Source organism: Gymnogyps californianus, chromosome 1, assembly GCF_018139145.2.
Source record: "Gymnogyps californianus isolate 813 chromosome 1, ASM1813914v2, whole genome shotgun sequence".
Lineage (NCBI taxonomy): Eukaryota > Metazoa > Chordata > Aves > Accipitriformes > Cathartidae > Gymnogyps > Gymnogyps californianus.
In genome coordinates, this window is record NC_059471.1 from 66,492,033 (window position 1) to 66,515,094 (window position 23,062).

At 42.5% G+C, this 23,062-nt stretch overlaps 1 protein-coding gene across 2 annotated transcripts in view; it reads left to right on the top strand.

Moving 5' to 3' along the window:
* Nucleotides 1-1,177: 1,177 nt before the first annotated feature.
* Nucleotides 1,178-23,062, top strand: part of MCF2L (MCF.2 cell line derived transforming sequence like) — a 167,333-nt gene continuing 145,448 nt past the window's right edge. For both annotated transcript variants that reach the window (XM_050895905.1, XM_050895914.1), the window contains exons 1-2: nt 1,178-1,217; nt 9,489-9,687. In XM_050895905.1, the coding sequence (XP_050751862.1) occupies nt 9,510-9,687 (178 nt within the window). In that variant the 5' untranslated portion in view covers nt 1,178-1,217; nt 9,489-9,509. The remainder of the gene's footprint in view (nt 1,218-9,488; nt 9,688-23,062) is intronic.

A 23,062-nucleotide genomic window follows, 5' to 3' on the forward strand; every position in this document is an offset into this window, starting at 1 on the left:
GTGCACTGTTTTGCTTATAGGCAAAGTTTTTAGTGTTTGGGGATACCCAAATAAGAAAGCAAATAGGTGTTGTTGGTTGGTTTGTTGCCCTTTTTTTTTTTTTATAATGGGAAAACTAATCCACTGCCAGCTGTTCAATTGTCTGATCAAGTTGTAAACACAAAAAGCACTGTTATCTTCATATACACACTCCGATACAAGCAAAATAAAACGCTGGAAGCCAAACACTGAAATACCAGGAAATGTCAGAATCGAGGCTGCAAAACTTTCGCGTGGCACAGCCAGGCTGCCATTACCATAGCTTCCCAAAAGATGAGGTGATACTCCGACAGGTAGTAACTGCTTTCCTGGAAATAGCCGTTTTTCCTGGAAAAAGGCACGTGAAGACCCTAACTCCGACATTTCTTCCTACCTGGTGAACACCTGCCCTTTGTAACCCAGGCTCATCGCTGCGAGGCGGCGGTGCCTCACCAGCCTTTTGCCGCCGGGTAGTTGAAACAGTCGCTCTACAGCTCCTCACAGGAAAGCCCGCCCAGCCGCCTCCCCGCACGCCCCGGTCCCCGACCCCCAGCCCCAGCATGTACCTGTCGGTGGCCGTGAAGGACAAGCGCAATTCAGCCCTCAGGTTAACGCCCCCCCGCCCCCCCCAAAAAAAACCGTTAACGGACCGGCTGGGTGTGGCGCCAAGTGAGGCGTTGCCGCCCGCCCCTCCTCAGTGGGGTCCCAACGGCCACAAGGGCCCCAACGAGGGGCCCGGTGAGGCGGGAACCCTCGCAGGCCGCCCCGCTCCCGGCTTGGCGGCCCGGGTGGAGGACGGCCGCTGGCGGCGGGGCGGGCGAAGCGTTACAGGTGCTCGAGCGAAGCGCGGCCGGCGGGCCCGGGGCGGGGGAGGAGCGCTCCGCTCCGCTTCCCTCCGCTCCCCTTCCCCACCCCGCCACACAAAGGGCCTCTGGCCGCCTCCCCCGGGTAGCCCGCAGGGGGTGGGGGGGTGCCGGTGCTGGGGAGAGGAGCGGGGCCCTGACAAAAGGCAGCCCCTCTCCGCCCCCGTCCCCCCTCCCCCGGCTGCGGGCGGGGCCCCGCGGCGCCTCCTCCGCGCTGCTTCCCCCGCGCTGCTAGCCATCCCGCCGGCCCCGGGGGGAGGCGCTGCCCCACTCGCCCGGGCGAGCTGCTGAGCGCCGGCGGCAGCGGCCACCTGGTCCTCCGGGCAGGGCGGCGAGGTGAGTGGAGGCGGGCGCCTCGTGGCCCGCGGGCAGCACCGCACAGCCCGCCCGGCCTCCGCTCGCCCCCGGGGAGCGCCACCATCTTGCCGGGGGCAGCGGTCTCCCGTGGGCAGAGGGTGGGGGAGCCCCCGGGCAGGAGGGCAGCCGGCCGGGCCGGGCCGGGCCGGGCCGCGCCAGCCGGGTCAGGGGCGTGTGTGTCGGGGCGCGCCCCGTGCCGCCGGCGGCCGGGCTCTCCTCACCGGGCACCGGCGGTGGGACTTCACCGCTGGTCACCGGGACTCCTCGGCTGGGGCTTTGTCAGGGGGGCGTTTCTCTTTCTTTCTCTCTTTTTTTGCCCCCTTCGGTTTCGGTGGCGGTAGGTCCGGGCTAGGGGAGGAAGCGAAACAAAGGCAAGCACGGTAACCTGCCTGAAAACGAACGAATAAATAAACAAATGCGGTGGGCGCCACGGGATGCCCTCTCCTCCCTGGTGGGGGGTGGCTGGGGCTGCCCCGCCGCAGCCTGCCCTGAGCTGTCGTGGTGCGAGCAGGGCTTGTGCAGTAGATTAATTAAGCATCCCGGAATTACAGAAACAAAGCGGTCCCCTGGTATGAAGAAGATGTTTTAGATGCGGGGTTTTGTTGGCTGGTGTTACCTGCAATGGTTAATCACACAGACTGTAAAATAGGATGTTTCTGCCGCTTGTGGTGTTTATTTACTTCTTGTATTTCACTGAGGCTGGACTATTAAAATAAATTAGCCAGCTGTGTTGTGTGTAGATTTGTTGGGGGTTTTTTTATTTCTGTTTCTTTTTGTATCTACAAAAGGAAGGAGACTTAAATGTTTAGTGCAATCCAAAAGCCAGAAAGAAAGATTTGTTCAAAGATATTTTTAGCTGAAAACCTTGAAAAAGAATGTAAAACTTTATCTTGATAGACTTGGCAATAGATTTGCTCTTACAAATCCTTTATTTCATTTTTAAATCCAGTCTGATTTAGTGATTTCAGATGACGGAGAATGTGAATAATAAAGGCTCGGAAAGCAAATAAAAAGAAACCAAATTTATTTTCTAAAAGATCTCCTATAGCTTGCCTCTTTATGACAATCTTCAAATGCTTTTCAGAGTTTATTAGTGCACATACAGCCTTTCTGGTCTGGGGAGTGGAACAGTCAAAATAATGTTCAGTAGCAGGGTCTCTGTTTATTAGATGTACTTACCCAGTGCAAGTTTGGTTAGTGTATTGAAAAATAAAGAATACCATTCTGAACAAAAGTACACATCTTGTCATGTAAGTAGGAGGGGGCAGGCAAAAATTTGATTTGGACCCCAATTCAGGAAGGTACTGCAGCACATGCCTAATAAAGGTACAATCGTAGGGTAGAGAATTGAGCATTGTTTCCGTACTTGTTGATGTTGCATGCCATTTCTTGTGTTTTGGGCCTGGCTGCTACCACATAACCCTCTTTTCCATCCTTAACCGTTCTGTAGGGAGGTCTGGGCCGCATCCACACAATTTTTTTTCTGTTGAACTTTGAAATTCTTGTGTTTCAGATGGCTTCCAGAAGTGATGTGCTTCACTGATTCAGGACTGGACTATATAAAAGTAATTACAGAAGTTGCTGGAAAGGCTTTTTTTTAATGACAAAGATGTCTGTAAGATCAGTCTTGAAGGCAGCCATCTGTGTGCACTGTTGAGGCTTTGCAGGAGTTTCAAAATAGGTACCAGGTTTAATAATCTTAAAAAGTACATCTACTTGAAACTTTTAATACAGTGCTTCTTTCAAGATGAAAGTTGTTGTCAGTTGCTATTTCTAACAAAATTACCCTGCTGGGCAAATCTATAACAACTTCATTAGGAAGTATTCAGCATGGTTACTTAACAGAAAATTAAATTCCAAATAGATCAGAAGAGACCTTACATCTTCTTTCCTAAAGGGTCTCCTTTACCTTGCACTTCTGTTCAACAAATTCTGCAGGCACAGGACACTGGCAATGTTCTCCATCTCAGTATACAGGCAGTAGGGAAGGTTTCTTGAGCCTTAGGAAACCTCAGCCATGCTTTTTACCCCCGTGTTACGGTAAAAGGCTGAATGCTGAAGCTACGAGTCTTGAGGGTTTTTTTATGGGTTATTGCAAAATGCTTTTGATCTGCAATGAGCTGGGCTTGGGAGGGAGGAGGAGGAGAAGGGACTTGTGGAGTAGATGTTCTGTGAGCCCTTTGAAACTGGACACCTATTATATGTTTGTCAGCAAGTCGGTGGGATGAAGTGACCCAAGTGATCTCTCAGAGACCTGTGTCCTCTAAGCCGAGGAAAGCACATACTCCTGTTATATGGTCACTGAACAAAGACGCTGTCCTAGGAGCTTTCTCCAGAGAAAGGTCTTTGACGTTCCAAGTTGGGATTTCAAGAGAAACTGCTAATATTCTAATGCTTGTTTCCATGATAAAAAAATTAAAAATAAACAGAACATGCCATGTATTCACTGACCTTCAGAAAGTAGCATGTATTTTGCTTCCTTCAACTGAATTAGCCTAGGAGTTAGGATTTGCATGCTTGGCCACGGGTACTTCTGAGTTAAACGAATGGTATTTGCATAGTGTCTTCATGCTGGTGGCAGTGTCTTGTATTTGTCACCGCTTTGCACATGCGGTAATAATGCATTGGTGAGATGGGAGTTTGGGTTTATCGTGAGAACAACTTGAATAAGGGGAGATTTATCAGCCCCTTAAAATAAGGGGTCAAGCACGTAACCACCTAACTCTCCACAGAATGCTGTGTAGCACTATCAACTTCTGTTGTGTTTCAGGCTTGATTTAAAAACGAAACCTAGCTTCTCATTCTCTAGGGTCTTGAGAAAAATCTCTGAAACGTGATCCAAGGGGAAACAGATACAGACTGTGAACAGTTTTAAAGAGATGTAAACTGCTCTCCATGCCATTTTAGAGGACACCATGTTCAGGCCAGTATGATTACTTGATTTCTCATGGATGGAAGGAGAAATGAGTTGGAGAGAAAACTTTGGTGTGTGGGGGCAGTATGGGGGGGCAGGAGGAGAAGAAATTTAGATACCTAATTCCAAAAGCTTGATTTTCAGGAACGTAGGTGGTTTGGTGGGAGTTTTAAAGACTAAGGAAATTATGCTTTTGCTGATAATGATCTCTAGGCAACTAGAATTCTATAATATGGTGCTTTGCTCACATTTACATTAACACTCCTCAGACTGATTTTCTTTGGTTATATTCACTGAACATAGGGAGGGTCTTTCACCCACCATTAGACATGAAGTTTGTACAAAACTGACAGCAAGCCACTTTACAAATTCAATACCATATTAAAGTTGAGGGCCTCTGTTTTTTCCTGTGGTGGATCCAAAGTAGAAATAGTGCGTTTATAAGGTCCAGATTTTGGAAGGACTTGAGATGCAGCTCAGGTTAGGATGCTTGCAGCTGGTGGGGGAGGAGGAGGAACTTCTGGCTTTGTCCATACCTCATTTCATACCTGCAAGAAGCTATTCCCTTGCCGTCACGCTCTGCTCTGACGGTCTGTGGGCGGCTTGGTGTGCACTGGGCCTGTAGCTCTGAAAAGGGAGAGAATTTGACTGTGTACTTGAAGCTATTCCTGCGCCTATGTGCAGAGTGGTGTAGGCGGGCAGTAGGGAAGGTTGCTGGAGTCTTGGGAGAACTCAGCTACCCTCTATGATGTGTGTATGTTTACCTTTTTATTCTTTTTGTTAGATGTCTTAAAATATGATGCATGATTCTGGGTTAATTAACAAAATACAAACTTTTTTTGTGTGGTGGAAGGAGGAAGGAAGACAGCTGAGGGACTTCATTTAAACTTGTGTTCCTCAAAAGAGAAGTGGCTACCTATAAGATGAAAAGTTGAATAAATAAGAAAGCATTTCTCTTACGAAACACATTTGATTCCCCCCCCGCCCCCTCTTCCTTTGAGGAGGCTTCAGTTTAGCTCTCGCTAAATAATCTTGCAGTTTCTTTGAAATTGGTATTTACTACATAGGTCTGTTGATGATTTCTAATGCTTTGTGAAAGGCTTTTAAATAAAAAATGAGAACATTTATCTTGAAGGACTACTTAGTACTCAAGTTAAATGTTGATCACAGTAAAGCTCCAAATGAGAAAAAACTTAGTCTTTAAATTGGTTTTCGTTTAAAACATGTAAGGGTATTCTACATGCCCTAGAGAGAGATGAGAATGGCTGGGGCTTTGTCGCTGCTGGTTTTTTCCCCCGTCTTTCTGAACAAAATGTGAAAGGACTGAGGGAGGGGCAAGAGTAGAAATACAGTATCTCCATAGGCAGAACTTGAGTAGTTTAATAGGCTTTACTAAAATCCTAAAATGCTTTATTGTTTTTATTACATGACTCATTCTTTGTGGCACACTATCGGTAATGTATACAAAAGTGGGACTTTTCATCATACAAACTCAGGTTCATCCACAATTGCCTTGGGCTCTCTCGACTCCATCTGAGGGGCCGATGGGCCTGAGGAGATGTGCATCTCTCTTACTCCAGTGAATGCTGAAGGCACATGGGTCAAGTAGGTTCTTAACTTAGACCTCTCAGTTTAATGTCTGAATTTAGGGAGAAGGAACCTGGGCTATAATGTATGTATGTCTTACGTATTTTGCACTTTCCTGGTGTATTATGCAATGGAAAGAATGACTGGCCAGTATTGCAGAGGATAAAAATTGGGTAGAATGCTGCAGCCCAGATATATGCACTTAAAATAAGATTCTCGTCAGAACAATATTGACGGGTTTAAATACCATTCAGTGTATTTTAATCTATTCTAAAATAAAGAAATGTTAATTAGTACTATACAGACGTTGGTGTCCAATTCAGTCCAATTCTCCTGCAGAGACCTGCGAGGTACATGGATGAGCTCTTACTTCATCAGCTGGACTTCACTATCTCTATTGATATGGGTGTACTGAGCTTGGTGAATTACTAAGTTTAAGCCTGCCTGTTCAGGCCAGATAACATATTAAACAGTTTTTCTTTAAGAGCATTAGAATAAAGTGTCATAATGTATATGGAAAATAAGGGTGTGAAATCTTAGTAGGTGCTAAATTAGGACCAGTTTTCCCCATGTGAATATGTTTTTTTTCCCCGGTGACTTAAATAGGGGAATGATGAAAGCATGGTAAAACACTGTGGTGATTAATGCCGAGTGAGATAATTAACAGGACAATCTGAAATATTGGACAAATGGTCTTAGAAGTGAGATACATTTAAATGTTTGTGTTACACCTGGCTAGAAATAATGCCCTGCCTAAATAACCAGGGAAATAGCTGAAGAAATTGCACCGTGTGGCAGCAACAGAGATCCAGTAATAGCATATCAGCTCAGGGCAACGGGGACCCTAGGAGTCAGGTTGAACTGCCATGGTGAAGTGGTTGCAGAATATCGATTTAAGTTTCTGAGATAACTGGACGCCTTACGTAATCTGGTTACATTTGAAGATAATTATTAACTACTCCCTTTGCAGTGCTGTTCTTGAATTAAAGGAGGATTTTGGATGGGAAACTGAAGTAAACTCAGTGAAGTGTGTGTGCAGAGTGATTGAAATAGAAGGACTCTTGCTTTCAAAAACTGCTCCTTTGTCTGAATTTCATAAGCAATGGTTCAGAAAGCGTTTGCACCTTAATTAAGAAGTGGTGTGGAGTGCTATGTAATAATAGTACATATTACTTCTTAATATTGCATATTAATGCGTTATTGGCCCCATGTGTAATTACAGTTTCAAAGCTAAGATTTCATCTATTTAGCATGCTGTCAGACCTTGCGGACGAAGCACGCAGCATACCTAATTCATATTAGAATAGCCGGCAACTATTTGTAGTAAATGGGGGGATGGTGACCCCTACCCAACGTTCCCTCTGGAAGTGACTGGCATCACAGGGGGAGAACAGAGCTTTTACGTGGGGACTGAATTCACAGTGACCCATTGTACCTGCTGTGTTCTTGGAGACTTTCCCTCCTTCCCAACCTAGAGCACATGCCAAAGCTGTAATGTATCTGTGCCTGTTTTCATACAGTGGTAAGGAACTATCAGGTTCATTGGATGTGCTCTGCCAAGTCCCACGTGTTCCTCTGTGCTTTGCGGTATCCCCATTAGAATTGTATTTTGATAAACTTCACTGAGCTGAGAAGCAGGTCTTTATCTGTGTTTGCATAAGTTGTACCTTAATAATTAGTGTCAGAGAGCAGCAAGAGCAGGACTGCTGCACGAGGGGCCGAGGCAGGAGCTGAGCGTGGCCCCAGCACAGACTCACCAACCAGGGCTCTGCTCTCAGGGTCTGAACACCAGAACTGGGCACTGGTAACAGGCTCTAGCAGCTATCCCTGACTGGGCGAGCAATGAACCTGGTCCCTCCACGGAGTCCAGTCAGGAGGGAAAGGATCCAGAGCCAGGAGTCAAAGCAGGGCTGTGATGTAGACCTGCCCAGGGGAGAGGGTTGTAGACAGTCATGCCAATGGCATAGCTTAAGTAGGGACTGAAGGCTTCGGGCTGAACTTGGGCCAATGGGTAGAGGTCCTGGCTGAGGCTGGTCAGAGCCAGTGAAGTCTACCAGTGCCTTCAGGCCCGGACAAATGGATCAAAATTCTGTCCTTGCTTTTCCTTGGGTATTTCACCAACTTTGATGTCTGCGGTCTGGTTTAAAACAAACCAGAAAAACCTAAACCTACAAGCAGTATTGGTTTTAGCATGCAAAACTGAGATTCAGGAGCAGTTGTTTAGACTTGTAGATGTCAAATGGAGGTTTGGGGGTTTTTTTGGTACATTAGCCTAGGTTTTATGCTGATTGAGGGCATTAGTTTATCTTTGGATGTTTTGAAATAATAAGAAAAACTACTTGTGTCTGCAGTATCATTGCAGTGATCCAAGTGGACATATATCCGTCAGGGATGATGTGACTATTTGGAACATTTTATACTAGCTCTTAAGACAAAAGAGTAAGTTGGGTTTTTTGGGTCGTCCTGTTCCCCCCCCCTTTTTTTTAATGTTTTCCTTTTTATAGGCAGTCTTGGTCAAGTCAATATTGTGAATGTCTCTGAGCTGCCTCTCTTCATTGAAGTATGAAAAACATACGTAGTGGTTATGTCTCAGCCCTCCCATATTTTTTTCCCCAACTTCTTTGCCTTCTGAGTCCCTGAGCTGTTGGCTTAAAAACTAAGTTCACATTACTGCTCTTAAAATCAAAATAAAGATGATGAGTGGGTCAGAAAACTAATTAATTAAAGTAGGATTAAGGTCATAAATGTGTGTCTCTAACTGCATGTTTGGATATAATTATTTCTGGTTATCTTCAGGAGCTTCCATTCCTTAAGGAAAGGCAATAAATTGAAAATTTATTCCTAGAGTAATTTGCTGACTACTGAAGCATAGATCCAGCTGCTTTTCAGTTCACCTTGCACAGGAGCAGGGGAAAAACTACTGGAAGTTTCTGGGATTTTTGTCTCCTTCAGAGGAGACTTCCATGTCTCTGCCCCAGTTCTTGGGGTAAAAAGGAGAAGTTCTGGACAGGAAAACTTTAAACTTTGCTAAGTGGCATTAAGAAGTAAAATCTATTTATTTAATGTCTGAAGTGTAAGGGTAATTGAAAGAACCCCCCTTGCTCCGACAGAACTAAAAAAACATTGAAGTGCTATGAAATGCTTCTTTCATTAAAACCCACGTGCACGTGCTGTTTAGGTACCTGCATGTGCATGCTTGTGCCCCTTGCTGCACGTGACATGTCAGACAGTAGCAGAGGCACGTGCAGCTTAAAAGTACATACCATGTACTACATACATTATTTACAAGCAGCATATGCTTTAGTACAGCTGTAACTGTTTGCCGCTACCTGTGTGACAAGGAGGATGTGTGCTCTGAACCCATTGGGTTCAGCAGCTATAGAAAGAGTTGGGCGATTTGCTTTTAACTGCATTACCCGTCCTCTGACGAGTGTTGCAAAGCCTAAAAGTCTGGAAACAGGCAAAGGAAGAACTGAGGAAACTGGCAGTATTTTGGCTAAAATAAAACAAAATTACGTCTTTAAACTGGGAAGAAGATGCACCTTGCAGTAATATTTGAAGAAGAGTGTTTTATCTGGAAATCCTCTCTTCTGTTGAAGTAATGTAGTAAGTGACAAGAGAGAGTGCTTTATCCTTCATGGGTGATTCCTGGGAGATCTGGTGCTAAATAATACAGGGGTCTTTTTTTGTCTGTTTCTTTTTTCTTACTACTTGCAGAAAATGATTTTCTGTTTGTTTTTAAATTTCAGAAATCTACTTACAGCATTTTCATGTCTGACTACTGGTATTGGAGGTTGATCCCGTGCAAAGAAACTGGAAGCTGCAACTGTTTTGCAACAGCCAACCAGTCTAATGAAGAGAAAGAAGAAGATACGAACCATCAGGTTGTGGTGTCAGATGTCATGCAGCTTGTGCGAGATAAGCAGGAGGTGCCAGAAGGCACAGCAGGTGAGAAAAATAGTCTATTTTGAAAATTGTCCAGCTGGTTGCCAAAATGTGTTAAAAGGAGGACTGATGGCTTTAAGAATTTTAGCAATGGTGTCTCATCACTAGCAATGGGAGTAGGACAGGGAGCCCAAATAAAGGAATAGCTGAGTATTCACTTGGAGGAGGGTGATGTCACCATAAAAACAAACGTTTAGTAGCAGCCAGTGAAGAGTGAAGACCTTTACTCAGGAGGACTGATGCTTGTTATAAGGAATTAAAATAATTCCATAAATTAATTGATTAGCAAAAAATAGTTATCCCAGAGAAACCTGACCTACCTTCCTACAGTTTTAAAATCATACTCTAGAGAAACTGCTGAGAAGCAAGTACAAAATACCTCTGCACCTTATCACATTGCTTTTGTTGCCGTGGTCCATAACCGGAAAACTGTAGTGAGTGCTAGTTTGTAGTTACAGGGATTAAGAATACATTTTTTTCCTGTACCATCTGATCTTATATTTACCCATGCAGGAGGTTGTTGCATTCATATATGAACTATGTGACCTTTGCCTTGGTACTAGTGCAGATGGACTATAATTCTATAATTTCATTAGTAGTTGCATCTGATAGCAATTGGTCTTTATTAACACATCTTCATTCCATTTTGTTAAATAAATTTTTAAAAAGCCTCCTATGTAATGAAAAAATATCTACACATATTCATGCAAACCTCTCTAAGCTGGAAAGATAATCCAAAACCGGAAAGGTGAAATTCATTAAAATGCAGTTTTGCATTTAATATACAATTACAAGGCAGGATATGACTCCTTTGTCATAAAAGAAAAAAAGCTCATTCTTTCAGCCTGGATGAGCTAATGATGTTGGTGCTACTACAGAATGATTCATATTAGTATTCTAATACTAAGGTATTCTCTGTTGATGTAACAGTGAATCAACAGTTGACTGGTTGATCTACAAAGGAAGCTTAGTAAGCTTCACAGTTCAGAATGAAAGCAGTGAAGGCGGACCAGGAACTGAGTGTATATACATACTTCATAGGCATGGGACTGCCTATAATAACCTGCACATACTTGGCTATGCTAATTTCACCTTTTAGCTGTGGCTGCTGTCCTTCTGTCACTGAAGTCCGTGTGAAGGGGATATGAGGTTTAGTGGAAGAAGTTCTGGACTAAATTTCCTGGCCCAAAATGTGGCAGACTTTTCATTGAGGATTACATCCATGCCTGGCTTGACAGCTGAATTGCAAGCTGTTAATCAAAACTGAGAAGCACCTGATAATACTCTTTATGACTGGAAAAAGTGGGACGTAGTTTTCAAAAAATGTGTGTTTGTTGTCTTTTGACTTGAAGAAGAGAACAGTGTATAGACTGGGAAAGGAGCTTTCCCAGAGCTAGGCATGATAAACTTAGTTGCAGATATTTTTCTGTTAAAGTTATTAAACTTTAAAACTAAATTCAGTATGAAAGCTCTTTCTGTGTTATAACTAATACTGTTGCTAGTATTGGGGATTGAATGAATCATTGTGTTTGTGGCCATTTTATTGGGTTTTGATTTTTTTTTTTTTTTAACAAATTGTTCAAATACTTATTTCAGGAAAAGAAGCAAGTATTTTTGTGGTTGGTAAAGAAAGCCATACTGCCTTGTTCTGTGAAGCTAAGCCTTATAGTCTTCTGGTGGGGAAAAAGGCAGAAAGAGAAATGCTGCTGCGGAAAATAAACTCCAGCAATGTTGTTGGAGTCTTTTCCCTTCTCTATTTTCGGCTTCTGTAAGCAAATGTGAGGGGTCTTAGTCTCTCATGCAGACTAATAATACTGTAGGATGGAGAGCATCTTGCTGCCCTTCTTAGTTAAACCATATGTTGCTGTTGCTGAAGTTTTAATGCCTCTGTTCCCTCCCCCTCCCCAGGAACTCATCTGCTATGCCATTGATACTATATTAATAGCAATATTTTTACTGCAGTGTTTTCCTAGAAGTTATAATTAAGATCAGGTCTTCATTGTGTCTGTGAGTTTACACACAGAGAGAACGTGTTGCATCTTGGAAGGCTTAAAAGCCTAGCTTGAAAGTGATAGATGAAGAAGCACGCAAAATTCAGCTTGAGGCAGAGCACAACCGAGATGGAAGCATGATAATGTCCGACCAACTTGTGTGTGCTCTTGCCTCATTTCATATTTTGTGTGCAATACATCCTTCCCCCTCTTGTCTTCAGAAGAGGCTGGAAAATGGAAAGATTGTGGAGAAAGAATGGAGGCGTGGAAGACAGTCATGAGTCTTTAAAAATAAAAAAAAATTTAAAAATCCAGTATTTCTAGAATTTCTCAGTGCCTGTTTCTACCTGTTTGGGGTTGGACTTCAGGAGTGCTCTGCTTGGAGGCTTGTTTACATAAAAACAACATTCTTTTTTTTTAATGGGGCTTTTCTGTTCTGGAGGCAGTCCCCTCCAAAGATATGACACTTTTTCTTTGTTTGTTTGGTTTTTCCTCTGTTCAGTTTAGATCTGTTTGGAATATCATCTTTTCACACAGAGTTTTTTAGCCTCCTGCCATGATGCTGAAGCAGAGGAAACCTTTTGTGGTATCCAGATTTGCTAGTGTGACGTCTTGGGAACGGTAATTGCTGATGTTGTGGCAAACAGCCATGAGGGGACTATCATGACTCTGCCCAGGTTTTGAGGAATCCAAGGATACAGGTGACTGCTGACTGAAGTCTGAAGTCTCCTTGGTCCAAACTTATCTGAGGAGACGTACTTCATGAGTAGAAATTTTTTTTAAACCATTTTAATTTATAAAATGGGTGTCTTTTTACCATTTTACATGATTGTTAGAATTTTTGCATGAGAAATTACAAGGCAGCTGAAAAGACAGCTGAGTGACTGTGATGTGCCGATTCTAACACTTGTAACAGTGCTGCAAAACACACCATCAGCTGTTGCACTCACAGGCACTTGAAATGCTCATTCGTTACATTCACGTGCTTTTAGAAAGAAATGTGCTTGGTATCATCTCAAAATGTTACATTGCATTATTTTCCATACGTAAACACCTTTTAGGCACTGCTCAATGGCATTACTGAAGCTAACAGCTTTGACTGAATTATATAGCTGCTACTACATCACTGTCTGGTACAGTGTGGTCAGGTTACATTATCAAGACCACTGATAACTTATCACCTGCGTTAGAGGGGGGAAAAAAACCAACAATGTGCTGTCTTTTAAACACCTGTACATCCTGGTAACTCCAGTTATACTCATTAGCCCCTTGCTTCCACTAGTCACAACTGTAGAAATATAAGATTTCAGTAGCAATGTATGAGGGAAACATTGTAGGTGTTCATTGTTATAATAATTATACTGTTTCAAATTAAATGACTTTTCAGAGAAACAATAGCTAATGCTGTTTGGATCAAGTCCGTTCTATTCCTTGATGTCTACAAATACCACCTTTTAAAAATCTTAAGTAAAAAAATAAGAAACTTCAAATGATGTCTTAGAAGCTGCTTTTATTGGTAGGTAAAAGAGTGCCAGTGCATTTTTGGGGGAAGACCTCCATTTATGCAATATATTTGGAAAGTTCCTTGATTCTTGGAGCTGTTTTATATTCTCCGAGAAGATTTATCATACTCAATATCTTACCAGAATTTTAATTTTAATTTGCAAAGCTGTGTACGTTACAGCATACCTTAAGTAACAACTTGAAAAGCTTTTTTCAAGGGATTACTTATAAACTAGATTAATACAGCTAACACGACACAGGTGTATGTAGAAAATGAGGCTATGAATATTCTACCAAGTATTTTTGATGAGGTTGTTTGCATACTCAAAAAAAAAAAATTAAAATGTCAAGTGTACTGGGTTTGCATGGCAAGGTTTTGGTAGCGGGGGGGGCTACAGGGGTGGCTTCTGTGAGAAGCTGCTAGAAGCTTCTGCTATGTCCGACAGACCCAATGCCAGCTGGCTCCAAGACAGACCTGCCGCTGGCCAGGGCTGAGCCCATCAGCGATGGTGGTAGCGCCTCTGGGATAACATATTTAAGACAGGGGAAAAAGTTACTGCGCAGCAGCAATTGCAGCCAGAGAGAGGAGTGAGAATATGTGAGAGAAACAACTCCGCAGACACCAAGGTCAGTGAAGAAGAAAGGGGAGGAGGTGCTCCAGGTGCCGGAGCAGAGGTTCCCCTGCAGCCCGTGGTGGTGAAAACCATGGTGAGGCAGGCTGTCCCCCTGCAGCCCATGGAGGTCCATGGTGGAGCAGATATCCACCTGCAGCCCGTGGAGGACCCCACACCGGAGCAGGTGGATGCCCAAAGGAGGCTGTGACCCCATGGGAAGCCTGCCCTGGAGCAGGCTCCTGGCAGGAGCTGTGAACCCATGGAGAGAAGAGCCCATGCTGAAGCAGGTTTGCTGGCAGGACTTGTGACCCCGCGAGGGACCCACGCTGGAGCAGTCTGTTCCTGAAGGACTGCACCCTGTGGAAGGGACCCATGCTGGAGCAGTTCGTGAAGAACTGTAGTCCATGGGAAGGACTCATGCTGCAGAAGTTCGTGGAGGACTGTCTCCCGTGGGAGGGACCCCATGCTGGAGCAGGGGAAGAGTGTGAGGAGTCCTCCCCCTGAGGAGGAAGGAGCGGCAGAAACAGCATGTGATGAACTGACCCAAACCCCCATTCCCCATCCCCCTGCTGCGGGGGAGGAGGTAGAGAATTCAGGAGTAAGGTTGAGCCTGGGAAGAAGGGAGGGGTGGGGGGAAGGTGTTTTTAAGATTTGGTTTTATTTCTCATTATCCTGCTCTGATTTGACTAGTAATAAATTAAACTAATTTTTCCCCAAGTCGAGTCTGTTTTGCCCGTGACTAATTGCTGAGCGATCTCTTCCTGTCCTTATCTGGACCCGTGAGCCTTTTGTTATATTTTCCCTCCCCTGTCCAGCTGAGGAGGGGGAGTGATAGAACGGCTTTGGTGGGCACCTGACATCCAGCCAGGGTCAACCCACCACATCAAGTTAAGACCAAAATTTGTGATGCAGTTGGAGATTTCTTCTGTGTTAGAATTTCATACGCAACAAGACCGCTTTTTCATGGGAATGACAAGTGTGCTGTCATTTGATTAACATTGGTACATCTGCTGTGGAATGAAGATGGCATTGTAGACTTCTCAGCCTGTCCCTGCAGATGCTAAATAGCCCATGACCTTTTCTGCCTTTAAAAACAAGCCAGCTAGGGCAGGAGTCCCTAAGCTGTAATACACAAGCCACTTAGTGATACGTGGTCCAGCACAGAGCTGGGAGCTATTGCTGTCCCTGGTGGTATCTGTCGTCATGCTCAAGGAGTGGGGGACTTGGGATTTATTTTCTTTTTTATGAACATAGAACTGGGATCACCATAACTGTTGGCAGAGAAAAGTATTTGTTTTGCTGTACACTTCTCTTTGCATGGTGGCAGTGGGTTGTCCCTAAAGGACTGGCTGGATTTTACTGTCGGAGCTTTTAAGTATATCCATGCTGAGCTTTCTGTTTGGTACTAGTAGTTTAATTGATGTGAAGTGCATGTCCAAGTGATACAGCAGATCCTATGTGTGCACAGGTAGCATTTCTCAGTGTTAGAGGCTATTTGCTTACAGTGGAACTCGATTCTATAAATAAATGTCTTTACAGACCTGTTCCTTTACCGGCTGCTGTAGGACTGGTATCGGTCTCAGCACATGTTTATGAGCCGGTGTTTTTATGTGTTAGTTAAAAGAGCTGCTTTTTATTAAAACTGAATTTCTACTGAAGGAATTTGGCAAATTCTGATGAGTTTAACTCCTCAAAATGAGACACGTTTAAAGCTAATTGGAATATCTAACAACATGGAAAGGAGAACCTTTGCATGGTAAACCTCATCTGTATTGTGTTGCTGCTTCAAGAAATAGAGCAATGAAATCCCAGCCTGATTAAAATCAGTAGGAGTCTTGTCAGGATTTTCGTCTTAAGACTTCTAAGCTATGCAGGTTAACCAGCCTCTTAAATGAAATTAATATTAAACATCTTACTCTAATTCCTTCTTTCCTGGGAATTACAGCAAATACGGAATATATAAAAATAACTTCTTGTTGTAGCATTCAGTTCAAGAAGTTAGAGCAGAAAAGCTCCATTAGTGTAAAAAGGCATTGCCAGCTAAAAATGAGCTACGGAGAGGTATTTCAGTAATGTCAGCAATAAAATTCAGAGTGTTTGTGTGTATGTATGCGTGCATATATATATATATATATATATGTCTGTAATTTGGTGCCACATTTGATGAATTTTCAGTTCAACTGCTGTTTGCTCTCCTGCCTGTGTGGGTATTTCATACAGTAACAGAGAAAGAATGCAGCTTTAAAAAAAAAAAAAAAAAAGACATTTTCAGGAAATGGTGCTGCCTGAAATTACTCTTAGCCTTTATTAACTGCTAGTCATCTTTTTATCTTTTTTTTTCCTCTCTCTCTCTCTCTCTCTCTTTTTTTTTTTTTTTCTTTTTTGGCCAGGCCACTAAGATAAAGCTGAAGAACCGATGGTACCATCTGCAGCTATTGTGAAGGCATGAAAGCATTTTTAATTTTTCTTCAAAGTTCCCTGAACCCAATTGGGAAAGATTTTAGGGAGATGTTCCAAGTACTGTGTGGTGCAGTGGCTTATACTGATCCATTGCAACTTTTAAAGGCGTATTAGGTGGATTGGAAATACCTTTGCTGCATTGTTGCACTTCCTTCTACTTTTTCCCTGTTTTCTGTTGTAATAAGCAGCCCAGCCACAGCATTTGTTATTTTTCCCTTTCTATTCTCCTATTTCCTAGAGAGTCTTTTGCTTTTCAGAAAGAGTTTCGCTGGGGTTCCTTGTAAGCTGTGAGATCGCATGAACCTGGGAGGTACAGCTGGAGCTCTGCCAGCCTGTCTGCCTGCCTTCATTTCGCTGCCTGTTCTGTGCTTGGAGAGCTCCTTGCCAAGGGAGAGGCAAACACCAATACACTGTACAAAGAAGCAAGGACTTTTTGGATTAAGTTAGGGGGAAGCTATACCTGCTTTGTCTGCATGGTGTTCAGAACACTTTCATGGTAAGATGTGGTGCATGTAAACTGAAATTTGGAGTTTCCTCAAATAGTGGCATTTTTATGTTGTGTAGAGAGGTATGAAATTATTCTCTAGCAACATTAAGCTAGTGAAAGTTAATACAACTTTCTTGGGTTTATATATTTTAATATTAGATGTCCTTTTGTTTATAATCTACTTGAAATATATAGCTGTTTAATCAGAAGAGAAAGCGATAACATTTAGTTTATTATGAAAATAAATAGCTTTTGTGATACCTCTGCATGTAATGAATCTTTCTCTTTTGATTTAAATCATGCTTCACTTTTCAGATATTCTCCATGCAGGATGAAACATTAGATACTTGCTGAAACTAAAGTAGGAAAGCTTTGTCAATTCTGTTTAGTCCCTGACATGAGTACCTTTGTGCTTTTGGTGCCTCAGGTGGCTCCAAAGAAATTGGAGAAGTGCCTAAGCAGCAGTGTAATTGAAATTCAGGAGGAGTTACATGTCTAACCTGTTTAGGCATTCTGTAAATCTCATTTTTCTGCATCTGTAGGCAGTGGATATCTTTGTAAATCTGCTTGATTATAATATCTAAACAGGAAAAAACAAACTCTATTATAGAAACTGGCTTATTCTTCTGACAGGGTAGTGCATGACCTTAGACATCTCATGCCTCTGATGTGCCCCCCGTGTAATGAGGAGCAGTCGCATCACAAGTTTAGAGTTCTTCCTTGCTTGTTGCCTCCTCTGCTTCTGTAATGGCAGACTGCTTGCTGGATTTGGCACTTGCTCCTAAGGCCATGAAGACGTAGAAGTTGTGAATGTAAACATTAGGTCTTGCACGGGTGCAATAGAAACCATCTGAGCTACAAGGTTCCGCATGCTGCCTTAATGTAATTTCAGTGTCACCTACATATCTGTAGGGTAAAAATTGACTCACCAGTCAGCTTCCAGCTGGACCGTTTGCCATGGAAATGAATTGCTTTGCCTCTGTTCTAGCCAATACCCACATTAGATGTTGGGTTCAGTTGTTGCCTCTGGCACTGAGGAATTACTCAGGGCTGTTTCATGCAAATGCACAGATTTGCTGGGGTTAATCAACTCTGAGTTTTAGAAAATCAAACCATCGCTACATAGGAGGAGAGAGCTTTGATAACAGAAGTGTTGGAAAATAATGAAATAAAGTTGTTTTTTTCAAGTCTATTTTTGCATTTTGCTATAGCTACAACAGGTGTTCATGTCCACAAGTAAGGTCCATAGAAGTCTTCCTTCCACTGAAAATAGACAGCTATCTGGGAACTCCTTTTGTTCATTATTCAGAGGTACAAACTGCAGACTAGATGCATACTGGTCTGGCTGGGTTTCTTTGCTGTTGAAAATTGTGCTGGTTTAGAGTTGACTAGAATTGGTTAAATGGCCAGCTGTCAAAGGAAAACCTTTTCCTCCAGCTAAAGATATTGTGTTTGTTTTAATTGCTAGAGGCTAAAGAGAGATTATTTAATTTGGACATGCAATTTAAGTTACTTAGTGAGCAGTTTTATTTTCTCAGCTCAGCTTATCAGATCTGCTTAAGCCTATTTGTTGATCGTAAGGTACATTAGAAAAATTGTGATTCTTTAAAATTATTTGTTGCACATAATTAGATTATTGCTTGTAGTCTTAAATGTCATCTCAACTAATTATTGAACAGATTAATATATTTTCCATTGACCATTACTAAACAACTTTTTATAGAGAGAGAAGGGAAATAAATTTGCTATTGCATCTGGAGTCTGTCACTTTAAGCTTTCTGCTGTCAAATTTGTGTGACCTGTTTTGCAAAGGGTTACCTGGGGAAATGTACTTTTGTTAATTACTAAGTGTGTGGAGGGAGGGAGGGAAGGCTCTGGTAGCCCTGCGGCACGTGTGACTTCCATCCAAAAATCACCTTGGGGAAAAAGAGCTACACTGAAAATGATGGATTGAGTGGAAAATAAGCTGCCTGGGATTAACTGCTGCCAAGGAGACCTGTCCAAAAGGTGAAGGTTCCAGGGAAACCACATCAATGGCGATTCTGCTGAGGTTTCTGAGGTGGGGAGCAAGTCCTTGAAAAACCAGGCAGTCTTGCCAGTAGCTTCTGTTTCCAGTAAGGTGTGTGGATACGTGCATGAGGTTGTGTATGTGCAGAGAAGGTACTGGGGACCTCTGTAATGCTGTCAGGACTTGCCAAAAAATCCGACTGGAACAAGGCTGGTGGGCTTAGAAGCAGAGTCAGCTCTTTTAATGCTGCCTGAAGCCCTCTTCACTCTGTGTGTTGAGGAGAGGTTTTTTCCAGGAGAAATCCTAGAAGTTTCTTTTTCCACATAGGCAGGGCTTGCAGTCAGAGGAGTGGGGGAAAAAATACTGCAAAAATGCCCCATTACACATGTTAAGGAAGCTGTTTTACTTTTTTCCCCCTCCCTGTTATTGCTTATTTTGAGCAACACCTCTCATTTTAGAATGTATATTATATGTTCTAGAACCATACTATATATTGAAATTTGTTGTACCATCTGTGTGCTGTAGTGTGCTTTTGTATAATTTCAGCTCTGAGCAATAGTATGATGTGGTGTATCGCGTACCCTGGCGTATTTCATTCCACAGAAATCGTCTGTGCCTGCCGTTTTCACTGTTGCAAAACACATTTACATAGGAAGGCTATAAATGAGATTGTAGAAGGTATCACAATAGCATATGTGTGTGTGGCCAGGACTGGTCCCAAAGGGAGCAGCTGGGTTGTGTTCCTGTTTTACCAACTAGTGGGGCTCCAGTGGGACTGTTGGGCTTCCTTTTGTTCACCGCGCTGCAAAGGAAGAGGCTCACCAGCAGCATACGGGAGAGAACAGTGCCAATGTTTGGGGGACTTCGGTAGCGTTTAGGGGTTTAAGTCCAAGAGGGTATCCCTCATTCTCTTCGTAATTCCTTCAGTAGTTTTTCTGGTGAGGATTGAGCCACCTGGGGTTGATGGGTCCCCTTGACTTTCCCCAGAGCTGCTGCCTTCTTGAGAAGGCTGTCTGCTCTTTGGTGTGTGCCATGCTCTTGAGCTGCTACGTGTGCCCAGTATACACCTTGTTGAGCTGCTCAAAAGGTAAGACGGTCAGCTTCATGCAGGCTGGATACAGAGGCGTTGGGGTTCCCGACATACGTCGTAGCGAAGTGATTGGAGCACTTGCCCAGAAAAAGAGAGTGCTCTTCAGTTTCCTCCTCAGCTGACCGGCTGCCAGGCTCTTCCTGGGTAAACACACTGTCTTGAAGGAGTCAAGATTCACTAGACTAGAGGGGGTGGTAGCAAGGGGAAACCTGGTTCCCTGACGACTGAGTGAGGCCCTAACTTGTAAAATGGTAGTCTTGAGTTTTGCTCTCTGTTTCCATTAGCATTTATACATCTAATAAATAATCACTTGATGTGTGATGCGTAATCAGTGCTTGGAGTAAGGCTCCTGTTGTCATCTGATTGCATTTTAAAAGAAGGAATTGCGTAGATGTCGGAAGCCAGGCAAGGGCTGTGATTGTGAGCCCTGATCATGATGTGTGCCTTTCAGCAGGCAAATGAAACACCAGTCTGCAGAAAGAGGGATGGAGCTGAGCTATCCCTCTGTCATTGTCTTTGGTTTGCTTAGATGGAGCCTGCCAGAAATGTGGATTGTACTATGTCCCTCTCACAAGGCCTCAATTCTTTTTGTGCTCCACTTAGGGGATTTAGACCCCAGTAGATTCTATTATGGAAGGCAAATGCTGGGTGTCATTAGGCCAAAGTCCTTTGGGATCCTTGTTCTTAGCATTTAATAGGTCCACATGTGATCATCTTGTTCTCTGTGAAGTTTTGGAGAACTTCTGCTCGGTCTGATTTGGCTGGTTATTAGTCACTGCTGTTTAGTTGTTTGTGTTTTTTGTTGTTTTTTTTTTAAATCTGTGTAATTGTTTAATGAAGAGGGAAAACAGATTTAAAGAGCAAAAAGGTGAATAATAAACCTCTTCACTGCATGAAGTTAAAGATTGTTTCAGTACTTTTACTGGCAGAATTCCTGTCAACTGGTTCTGTTAGCCCGGAGTATCTAATATTCCTAGAACATGCAATATAAATATATTGTCTCCAAATGACAACCATAAGTCACTGCTATTCTTTTATCCATCTTTTTGTTGGGTTTGTTTCCCTTTTGGAGGGCTGAGTAGAGAGCAAATGCATATTTAAAAGTTTTGTTCCTTTCAGTTCTGGTTTCGCAGTGACTGGGATGCAAAAGTATCCAGAGACAGATGCTGTAAGTGTTTTCTGCTACTGTGCCTGGCACTTTAATCTCTTTTAAGAAATTGAATCTTGCCCTTCCATGCCCAGTAGATGTTGCTGTTGAATCAATAACACTGAAAGAGGGCACTGGGGAAAAAAGATTTCAGAGCTCAGAAGGTATGGTAAATAGTCCAGTATCTTATCCAGAGAAAATAGGTCTAATTTAAAAAAAAAAAAATGCAGTGCCCATAATGTTTTCATTTATATATATCGGCCTGAGAATCTGCAGCATAAATGAGAAGTAAGCATAGCGTGTGTAACTGTGAGTTATAGGTTTAATGTCCTGTGGAAGAACTGCAGGGGAAGTGGATTTTCTGCCTTGCATCTCCATTATGGTTTTACTAAATATTTATATTTTCTACTTTCATCCTTAGAAGCATAAATCATGTCAGTCATGGTGATATTGCTATAGCATGATACGATTTTGCAAAGCTATGCCATGTGGTAAGAATAGGCATTCCTGTAACCTCTCCAAGTCAGCATTGTTCCTTGGAAGCTGGGGCTGGAGCACCTTTTAGGATGAAAACCCATGATACAGGGTAGGTTTTGTGCACTTTTATTGAAGGAGATAAAGCAGGGGAGGCAGGTCACTTTGGGAGAGGAGACTGAAAGAGGATAAAGAGGAAAACATTTAAAGGTGGTGTGCTTCTTTAGCAGCACCTGTTCAGTAAGGTTATGTGTAGAGGAAGCTGTTTTAAATTATTTTTTAATGCAGTCTGGTCTTCTAACAGAGTTTGAGGAATAGTTTGTTATTGATCAGAAAAAATGTGTGAATAAAATACTGAGTAAACAAGTAATCTCACTGCTGAATTTTCTTGCCCTGTTATATGGTAAAACATCTGCAGCTAATCGTTTCCTTGGAAACAAATTCACCACAAAAGCTAAATGCACTGCACTGAGCCTGTCAATTTTACTGCATTTGAGAAGAGTTTAACATGCACACTTGGACCTTTTTACTACGTCTGTTTCTCAAATGCTGTGTCATTTATGCTGTTCTCGCATAGAACACCCGATCGAAAGAGATGTGCAACATGCTTTGGATTTTGGACAGAACAACAAGAAAGGTTGGTATTTACAAGCCTAAACATGGACTCTCTGTGTGTTTGTGTGTATATATTTACTTACAGCTTCTAGTTTTCTGAACACTTATTTAAAGCTCGGTGCTATTGTTTGGATATTGTTGCAGTCTTAGCTGTTTTTTGGAGTTGGATATCAGAGCGCTGCTGAAAGGAATTGCTGGTACATTTGCCTCATAATAGAATTTTGGCAGGACATTGGTTTTATTTGTAGTTTATTTAAGTAATTCAATATGGGATACATGTATGTGTTCTCACAGATTAGTATTTTTGTTCTGGCTGTGAGAGGAGTATGATTTCATATATTGTGTTAGAAGATTTGAGTGATGCTTATGATTAGCTTCAACTGTTCAAGCTAAAAACAAATCTGTGCAATGGTGTGGTTGTGTAATTATATCAGAAGAATTAATTTAAAACTTACTTGCATTACTTAAAGAAAGAGAAGCTCTATTAAGCAAGTATTGCATAAGAATTAGATTGGTTTTGGGTAGGTATGTTTAACATAGCTCCATGTGTATACCTGGGTCACAAGTACATGAGGTGGAAGTCACATTTGTGACTGTCTTTCTGTTAATAAAACGGTTTCCCATATATATTGGAAAAATAACACATAGTACTGAGAAGACTATGCTGTATAGAAAAACACTTAACACATGTTGACAAAACATTGGCTGTAGCTTGTCAAATATTATAGAGACATCTGGCAGTGATTCCATGGTGGGATTGCTTGCTAAAATAGGCTTTAAAATGTTTCATAAACTCCTTTTCCTCTCTAAAAGGAGGCAGCTGTTCACATGAAATTATACATAAGTTTAGTCACTAGGCCCTTTGCATTTGGGATTTTATTCATGAGTATTAAACAAGCTTTGAATCTAAGACCTTATTGTGTTCCCCCCATGAATAATGTTGCCTGTCATTGCTGAGGTATATCTTTTTAAAGAGTTTTCTCTCTAGA